Source organism: Trichechus manatus, unplaced genomic scaffold (assembly GCF_000243295.1).
Source record: "Trichechus manatus latirostris isolate Lorelei unplaced genomic scaffold, TriManLat1.0 scaffold00087, whole genome shotgun sequence".
Classification (NCBI taxonomy): Eukaryota; Metazoa; Chordata; class Mammalia; order Sirenia; family Trichechidae; genus Trichechus; species Trichechus manatus.
Window position 1 is genome coordinate 3,687,976 of NW_004444023.1, and position 9,500 is coordinate 3,697,475.

The 9,500-nt window shown below is 55.4% G+C and overlaps 1 protein-coding gene across 1 annotated transcript; it reads left to right on the forward strand.

The window, feature by feature from the left end:
- The first annotated feature begins 1,769 nt into the window (after positions 1-1,769).
- On the forward strand, positions 1,770-8,201 carry RRAS (RAS related). The gene is made up of 6 exons (XM_004381645.1): positions 1,770-1,962; positions 4,259-4,346; positions 4,460-4,562; positions 5,044-5,152; positions 7,201-7,319; positions 7,846-8,201. Exons 1-6 carry the CDS (start codon positions 1,810-1,812, stop codon positions 7,928-7,930), a joined length of 657 nt encoding a protein of 218 aa, XP_004381702.1. The 5' UTR covers positions 1,770-1,809; the 3' UTR covers positions 7,931-8,201.
- Positions 8,202-9,500: the final 1,299 nt, after the last annotated feature.

The window sequence follows — 9,500 nt, forward strand, 5'->3', positions numbered from 1 at the left end:
GCGCCGCCGAGCTTGTCGGGATTTCAAGTACCGAGCACCGTGCCGTGAAGGCTGGTGGAAACCGGCCGGACTCGGCTTCCCAGCAGGCAGTGGGGCCGTCGAGCTGGGTTCGCGCAATTCTCGCCGGGAGGCGTAGTCTGCGCGTCGCCCCCGTCGCGCGGGGACAGCAAGAGGGTGAGAGGTGAAGTGGGCGTGGCTGCGGGAGCCCGGGATGAGATCCCACAGTGCTCTGCGCGAGCGCGGAAAGCGTGGCGGAACAGGAAGTAACGTAAAGAGGTGCTCAGCAGGAAAAAAAGATGAAAGGGAATTGTAGTTCCGCAGAGTGGGCATGGAAAAAAAGCCGGACTGGTTGGAGGCTCACACTTGCCCGTATTCTGGGGATCCTAAAATCCTGATTGCCCAGTCTTCTCCAAATTTAGAACTAAGGAGCCCGGCCCGACAGCCATTAAACCAAAAAAGCCCAAATCGATTGCCGTCGAGTCACTTCCAACTCATAACGATCCTGTAGGACAGAGAACTGCCTCATAGGGTTTCCAAGAAGCGGCTGGTGGATTCAAACTGCCGACCTTTTGGTTAGTAGCCGAACTCTTAACCACGACGCCACCAGGCTCCTCCTCCTCATGAGGACAGAGAAATCACAACCCCTATTCCTCTCATTTACAGCAGACGAGTCCGGACTCACATTTCCCTTCTCCGTCAGACTCGGGAGTTCGAGCCCTCCATCGTCAGACCCAGCATTCCGGCCCTCAGGCCCCTCCTCCCTCAGACAGGGCATGCCCGGTCTCTAGCTCGCATCTTGCACGAACAAAAGTCCGTGTCCCTCCTCACCCCTCACCCCCCGCCAATTCCCTCAGACCCAAAATTCTGGGCCCCCAGCCTCTGCAGCTCCTGGACCCGAGAGTCTGGGCCCCCGTTTCCTCGTTTACCAAGCCTAATAATAAGGACCCGCAGTCCACATCAACCCCAGAACCCAAGAGTCCAAGCCTACAACCCCATCCTCTTTCAGAGACCCAGGAGTGTGGGCCTTTCTTTACTTCCAGGACCCAGAAATCCTGGCCCCAAGCCCTTTATGGTCCAGGCGTCCGGGCCTGGGCAAGTTGGCTCATAGGTTAGGAATGCAGTGATCTCACGGCTCCTCCCTGCCCCGTTACCCGGCTGTCCCCCTCCAGGGCCCCAGCTACCCTCCCAGTCTATCTTCCGTTTGGCTGGGAGAGCGGGAACCGGAAGCTCGGGTCCCTTAGCAGGCCGACTCCAGCATCAAGCCTAGACGCCCTTGTCGGAGTTTGGCTAGTATCCCAAGTAGGAGGTGGAACTTCCCCCTCAGGACCCGCTCCTTCCTCGGAGCGCGCCTATATACGGCCGCGCGCGAGTCGGCGAGCCCCGCCTCCCAGAATACGGCCTCTCTGGAGCTGGGAGGAGCTACCGCAGGGATCCTCATTTGCATAGACCCGCCCGGAACGAGCTTCCCTCCCCGTCTGCTGAAAGAATGAACGCTCTTATTAGCATAGCTCCGCCCCCAGGCAGCCCCCCCTCGGAGAGCGCGTGGCGCTGCTCCGGGTGAGCAAAATTCACTCATTAGCATATGTCCGGCCCTTTCGGAATTCCCCGCCGCCGAGAACGCAGTTCCTCTACCCTATATTAGCATAGCTCCTCCTCCCTGGCCTTGCCTCCTCCTTAAGTGTCCGGACTCACTTTTCCCTCCTTGCCGGAGCTTATGAATATGCAGTAGCCTCATTAGGGTAGCCCGCCCCCAGGCCCCGCCCGGCTCCCCCCCCAGGCGGTAGCGGCGGCGGCAGCAGCGGTGGCGACATGAGCAGCGGGGCGGCGTCCGGGACGGGGCGGGGGCGGCCCCGGGGCGGGGGGCCGGGGCCCGGGGACCCCCCACCCAACGAGACACACAAGCTGGTGGTCGTGGGCGGCGGCGGCGTGGGCAAGAGCGCGCTGACCATCCAGTTCATCCAGGTAGTGGGCCCTCACCCTGGGGGGGTGCCCCCGGACCCAGCACTGAGCCCTCTGAGGGACGCCCGAGACCCCGATTTCCCCTAGACCCATCACCGAGACCCTCCTATGAAGCCCTCTAATCTCAAAAGAGCCCCTCAGATTGTGACCCTGAGCCCTGCTGAGGGACTCCACCCCCTACACATGGGACCTTCCTCCTAAATTCGCATCCTGAGACTTACCATCCCTCCCTCCAGTACCCAAGACCTCGCTTCCCTGCTGACCTTGCCCTGACACCTTCTGGGAGCACCCCAAACCCAGCAGAGTCGCCCTATCCTCACCCTGAGTACCCCATGGGCCTCCACCCCCTAGGTGCCACCTCCTTCCTCCCTGAGCCCCTTGTCCCCCAAACACCGCCCCCCCCAGCTTCCCCACTGACCCGCTCAGAACCTCTCTAGGGGCATGCCTCTACCCACCGCCCTTGAGACTCCCTCAGTCTCAACATCGGGGACCTCCCCCAACATCTAGAAATGACGCCCAGACCTTTTCCTTCTGGGGCCAGCCAATCCTGAGAGGCATTCTTCACCCCCTGCTCTGAGAGCACTTTTCCCTCAGACCCAAGAGATCTCAGAAAGATCCTGCCCCTTGGCCATTCCAGAAAAGTCCAAGACCCCAACTCCTAGCGACCCCCATCTTGCCAGAGCGAGACCCCCCCCCAAAATTCAACCCCTCCTCCATCTTGAGTTTTCCTCCATTCCACTCGCTCTCCCCTGATGTCTCCTAAGTCATCTCCATGGAAGAAGTCCCCAGATAGCTGACGCCCCCAGAAAGACCTTGTCTGACCCTATAACTACATCTCAAGGTCTCTAAGACTCTCTAGACACACTCCTGTAATATTCTATGACAGATTGCCCAATGCCAGGAGCCACCTAGGGGTTCACTCCCAGTTCTCACCCCTGATCTTCTCAAGCTGCATTCTGGAGACATGCCCCTAACTCTCCCCAGAGCTGCAACCCGCCCACAGCCTGGTCCTCCAGGATGAGCCCTCACGAGGACCCCTCTGACAGACAGCAACAGCCTTACAGCCTTCAAACCCCCAGCCACCAGATCACCCCTTCTCTCGAAACTTCATCTTCACTGTGAAGGGAATCCCTCCCTATCTCAGAGAAACCCCAGATAGTTGTCTGCCCCTGAGAACCACCGCAGAGGACCTGGGACCCCAGACCCCTCAAGAGACCCTAGTAAGCCCCTGAGTGGAAGTCCCTTCCTGGGCACAGAAAGCCCCAGCTCTGGATCCCTGGCATCCAGGGGCCAACACAGAGCTGGCTGAAGGCCGGGCTGACGCGGGCGGGACCCAGGCAGGAAGGGAGGGGCCCAGGCCTAGGGCAGGGCTGCCTATCCGTGGATTGGAACCGGGACCTTCCCCTGGGAGGAGACTCTGGAGGCCGCCTGAGAAGGAGGGGGAGGAGGGAGAGGAGGAGGGAGAGACAGACTGGCACATATTCAGGACAGCAGCTCCAAACAACTGAGCCCTTACTGGGTGCGGGGTGATGTGTTAAGTGCTTAAAGGGGATTTTCCCAGAATCTCCCGAACGCTGGATTAGATGTCATGCTATTCTTATCCTTGTTTTCTAAATGAGGAAACTGAGGCTCAGCGAGGGGAAGTGACTCCTCCAACGTCACACATCCAGGAAGTAATCACAATGACAGAGATGTACTTTGTGCCAGAAAGAGAGTACCAGGAGAGACTTGGAGAGAAAAAAGGGAAGAGACTCAGTATGGGCGGGGGAGAGCAGAGACGGAAAAGACTAGATGGGGGAGGGAGACCTAAAGAGAGGGTGAGGGGACAGAGAAGGCGGGAGAGGGAGACTCAAAGAGAGGGACACAGAGACCAGAGAGGGGGACATAAGGTCAGAGAGAGGGAACTAGAAACCCAGAGAGAGAGGGACAGAGACCCAAAGAGAGGTGAACAGAAACCCCGGGGTGGGGCAGAGAACCAGAGAGAGAGAAGAGGGCAGATACCCAGAGAGAGAGGGACAGAGACTCAGAGAGAGAGGGAGGCAGAGACCCAGAGAGGGGGACAGAGACCCAGAGAGAGAGGGAGGCAGAGACCCAGAGAGAGAGGGACAGAAGCCCAGAGAGAGGGGGACAGACACCCAGAGAGAGAAGGAGGCAGAGACCCAGACAGAGGGGGACAGAGATCCGGGGGGGGGGACAGAGACCCAGAAGGGGGCACCTAGGAAGGCCATCCCAGGGCAGGGTGCAATCCCCTCTGTGGGGCACTACAGTAACAGTGCCCTCTCCCCCCCTTCACCACCAGTCCTACTTCGTGTCCGACTACGACCCCACCATCGAGGATTCCTACACAAAGATCTGTACAGTGGATGGCATCCCTGCCCGGCTGGACAGTGAGGACAGCAGGGAGTGGGGGGTGGTGGTGGCAGGGGCTGAGGATCCATAGGGGTGGCCTGGGCAGGGGGATTCTCTTCCCACAGTGGCCCTCTCCCTGCCTTCCCCGCAGTCCTGGACACCGCAGGCCAGGAGGAGTTTGGCGCCATGCGGGAGCAATACATGCGTGCCGGCCACGGCTTCCTGCTCGTGTTCGCCATCAATGACCGGCAGAGGTGAGGGTTGGCAGGGAACAGAGCAAGGACGGGGGGACCGGGACTCTTCTTTAGTCAACCTCCTACCCAGCCCCAGAGCTCACCCTGCCCCTCTCCTGCTCCTAGACCTCCCATGGCTCCCTAGTGCTGCCCCCAGGACAAAGTCCCAGGTCTTCAACACAGCGTTGGATTCCCTGCATGATTTTACCCCTTTCTTGTCCCTGGGAAGGGAGCCCTGTGTGCAGTGTTTAAGCACTCAGCTACTAATCGAAAGGTTGGCAGTTTGAAACCTCCCAGAAGCTGCTCATCAGGAGAAAGATGTGGCAGCCTGCTCCCTTAAAGATTACAGCCTTGAAAACCCTATGGGGCAGTTCTACTCTGTCCTGTAGGGTCGCTATGAGCCGGAATCAATTTAAGAGCCACAGGTTTGGTTTTTGGTTTTGTCCACGGGTGGCACAAACGCTTATGCATTTGGCTCCTAACCTCATGCGTTTCCCCCCAGTTTCAATGAGGTGAGCAAGCTCTTCACGCAGATCCTCCGCGTCAAGGACCGAGATGACTTCCCCATCGTGCTGGTCGGGAACAAAGCAGACCTGGAGACCCAGCGCCAGGTGGGGGACCTGGGACCCCTCTCGGCCTGGGAGGCTCCTGCCAGCGTGCCTCCTGTGACTCCTACTCCAGCCTCCTCCCCAGCACACGCAGGGTCTGCTCCCTCCTTTACCACACACTTCACAGGCACACTACAAATGTGTTACCCCCAAGGCAGACCTTTGGGTCCCCAGCGCTGCTCAGAAGAGGGACTGGTACACAGGAGTCCCTGGAGAGGAGGCTGGATGCAAGAAAAGGCATCTACCCCTGTCAACCGCCTATCCCCTGACTCTCTATGCCCCGTCCCGTCCTCTCTCTTCCTACAGCCCTGGTAATACTCAACCTTCCTCTTCTCCCACCTGGACCCTCACCCCAGCCTCCCAGGCTCCAGTCTCTCCCCTTCAGTCAGCCTCTCCCACCCAGCCCCAGAGCTCACCCTGCCCCTCTCCTGCTCACAGACCTACCATGGCTCCCTAGGGCTCCCAGGACAAAGTTCCAGCTCTTCAACCCAAAATTAAATACTCTTAGTGGTTTCATCCCTTTCTCTTCCCTGGGTGGTGCAAGCAGCTAAGCACTTGGCTACTAACCTGCCTTCGTTTCTTAGTGCTGCTATAACTAATACCACAAACGGGTGGTTTTCCTCACAATTTAGGAGGCTAGAAGTCTGAATTCTGGGCGCCGGCTCTAGAGGCTGGCTCTTTTCTCTCTGGGGGAAAATCCTTGTCCCAACTTCTTGAGCATTCTTCTCGGCGTTACCTGGAGATCTCCACGTGGCGTCTATCTTTCCCATTTGTGCTTGCTCCTCTCTGTGTTTTGTTGTTGTTGGGTGCCGTCGAGTCAATTCTGACTCATAACAACCCTACAGGACAGAGTCAAACTGCCTCGTAGGGTTTCTAAGGCTGTAATCTCTACGGTTGTTGGGTCCAGTCAATTCCAACTCACAGTGACCATATATGTAAATGGTGCAGGACCCGGCACATTTCGTTGTTATATATAAGTCGCTGTGAATTGGAACTGACTTGATGGCACCTAACAACAACAACAATCTTTACGGAAGCAGACTGCCAACATCTTCCTCCCGGGGAGCAGCTGCTGGGTTCAAACCGCCAAACTTTCAATTAGCAGCCGAGCGCTTAACTGCTGTGCCACCAGGGCTCCTTTTCCACAGGTTACGGGGTTAGGATTTACAACACATATTTTAGGAGGACACAATTCAATCTATAACAAACCAAAAGGATGGAGTTCAAATCCACCCAGAGGCGCTTCGGAAGAAAGGCCTGGCGATCTACTTCCCAAAAATCAGCTATTAAAAACCCTGCGGAGCCCAGTTCTACTCTGACGCACATGGGGTCACAATGAGTTGGAATTGACTGGCTGGCAACTGATTTTCCACTACTTCCCTATGCTCTGTTACTGCCACACAGAACTCAACCTTCAGATGAAGCCTTCGGGGATTTCCAGCCTTCGGGGCTTTGCTAAGAGTATCTCCTCTGCCTGGAACACCCTTTCTTCTCCTTTGCCTGACAAACTCCTAGTTATCTAACACTCCGTAGGGCAAACATCTACAAAGCCGTCCCTAACTCCTCAGAAGGCATCAGACCCCTTCGGGGTCTCTCCCTGTACTGTCTCTGGAACTCTCCTTTCTTGGAGCACCCACAATGCCTCATGCACTTATCAACCTACTTGCTGTAACCTTAAGACGCCAGGAGAGAGGCTCAGAGTGGGTGTGTCCACTCATGCCCTAAGTTAGATTCAGAGTTTAAACCTTTTTACAGCACCATGTAAAAATTATGAAAATACCTGAGCGGGGTGGTCAGTTGGCACAAAAATGTGGAACGCGTGTGTTATTTGCATAAAAATACGGTAGACTCAGACATGAGCCCCATTGGGAATTTTCTGGAACTGAGAACTTGCCAGCTGGCTACTTGGACACCATTCTGCCCACCTGTCCTTTCTCAGTATACATTGGGGGCGGCACGTAACCCCCCTGAGCGCACACATCATTCTCACTCTTCAGTGGCTGCGGGCGCCCCGAGCTCAGGGCCCTGAGTCCTCCCTGTGTCTCCCACAGGTCCCCCAATCTGAAGCCTCTGCCTTCAGTGCCTCCCACCATGTGGCCTACTTTGAGGCCTCGGCCAAGCTGCGCCTCAACGTGGACGAAGCCTTTGAGCAGCTGGTTCGGGCAGTCCGGTGAGCCAAGCCCCCTTCCCATCAGGGTCATCCCCAGCCCTTCCAGCCCAGTGGCATCACTAGAGGTGGTGTCACCCTCCCATGCTAATGACAATATTGTAGCTAAAACACCAGAAAATTTGACAAAATGAGAGACTATAAAAACACCGACAGCAACGAAAACAACAGTGCAGCGCTTGTACAGCGAGCGCAGATGAAACCATGGGATCAGAAGCATCATTGTAATTGGGTAATAATGACAGCTCTGACCCGAGCACATTAGAAGGTTCAAAAAGTAGCACAGAGTTTTAGCCTTGTAGGTGTGTTGATACATGTAAGCTGGGATTACAAAAAAATTTTTGTTGTAACTAACTACAGGGATATTTTTATAAAAAAAAAAAAAATAAATGCTGAAACACTGCACAAAAATTTTGGTTATTTTGGTGTCACCCCTTCTGACAGTGTCACCTGGTGCATTCTGCACCCCCCACACCCCCCTAGTGACGCCACTGTCCAGCCCAAGCTCACCAGCCTCTTCTCCCCACAGGAAATACCAGGAACAAGAGCTCCCGCCCAATCCACCCAGTGCCCCCAGCAAGAAGGACGGGGGGTGCCCCTGCATCCTCCTGTAGCCTGGGCATGGTAGAAGCGTCAGCACAAGCTCTCGGGACCAGCTACCCTCACACCTTGCTGAGCCTCAGTTTCCCCATCTGGGTCTCCCAGGATACACTACACCCCCACCGCTACTTCCTGGCCTCTTCTGGCCGTCGCCACTGTGTGCCTTCTGCCAACGCCTCCCCTCCTCACCCGAGCTCCTGGTGGGGCTGAGGGGCTCCTGGGTATCCGGGTCACTGCTGTATATAACTCCTCCCCCTGCCCCAGAGAAATAAACGTCACTGCCAATATCAGGGGGTGCTTTTTAAGACGATAAAAGGGCTCGGGAGGGTGGGTGAATACAGACTGCACACATGCTAAAGCCTCGCTCCATCTAGACCCGTCAGATCTAGAATCCTGTGCTCGGAGTGTAGGGTAGAGGACATAAAGAATAAGACAAATCAGGCATCAGGTCCGGGGCGGGGCCGGTGGGCAACTGGACTCCCACTTCCAACCTTTTCTATTTTGGCAAGAGAGTCTGTTGGGATAAAGCTTAATTTTTTTTTTTCTGGAAAGTTCTAGAACTTTCCATTGTCCAATATGGTAGCCAGAACCCGTTGTGTGCAGTTGAATTGATTCTGGCTCATAGTGATCCCAAGTGACAGAACTGCCCCATAGGGTTTTCTTGGCTGTAATATTTACGGAAGCAGATGGCCAGGTCTTTTTCCCTGTGGAGCTGCTGGGTGGGTTTGAACTGCCACCCTTTTGGTTAGCAGCCGAGCACGTAATCATTTCATCACCAAGACCCCTTATGGTAGCCAGAAGCTACATGTTGCTATTTCAATTCAAATTATATAAAATTAAGTATTTTAATTGTGGCTAGTGGCTACCCTAATGGACAAGGTAAACACAGAACATTTCCATTATCGCAGAAAGTTGTATTGGACAGTGCTGTTCTAGAAGTTTCCAGGATCTTGGAGACAGGCAACACTTGCTACAAAACCTGCCTGCCCCTTCCCACTCCCAATGTATATTGAGAAAGGCTTTTTGGCTGGAGGAAAGAGAAGGGACAGGTGGGCAGAATGGTGTCCAAGTAGCCGGCTCACGAGTTCTCAGTTCCAGAAAGTTCCAAATGGGGCTGACGCTGGGGTTTAAAACCTGAATCTAACTTGCAGACTGTGTGGACACACCTCTCTGAGCCTCTCTTCTGGGAGAAGCAGAAGTGTGGGGCATCTTAAAGACTGCGGCAAGTAGACTGACAACGTATCTCAGCCTAGAAACCCAAAGCTCATTCGTATACTGGGAACAGTTAGGCGCCTCCATGTCCAGCCCAGGACCCCCACTTTTGCACTCTTATTTGCTACCCTGGACAGGTGGAACCAGAATGGCACCCACCCACCTCCCAAGCCTGTTTGACAGGCCGTATCTTAACACCAACACCTATCTATGCAACACATCAGGCCAGAAACCTCCACCCAGAAGTCCACATGCACGGAATTTGGTCTCCACCTGCCACCTGTTACCAGTCAAGGATGTACTCTGCCCACCCCCATGCTTACGAGTTTCACCAGAACCTCTGGGGCCCTCATCTCTAAATGCTCCCCTCAC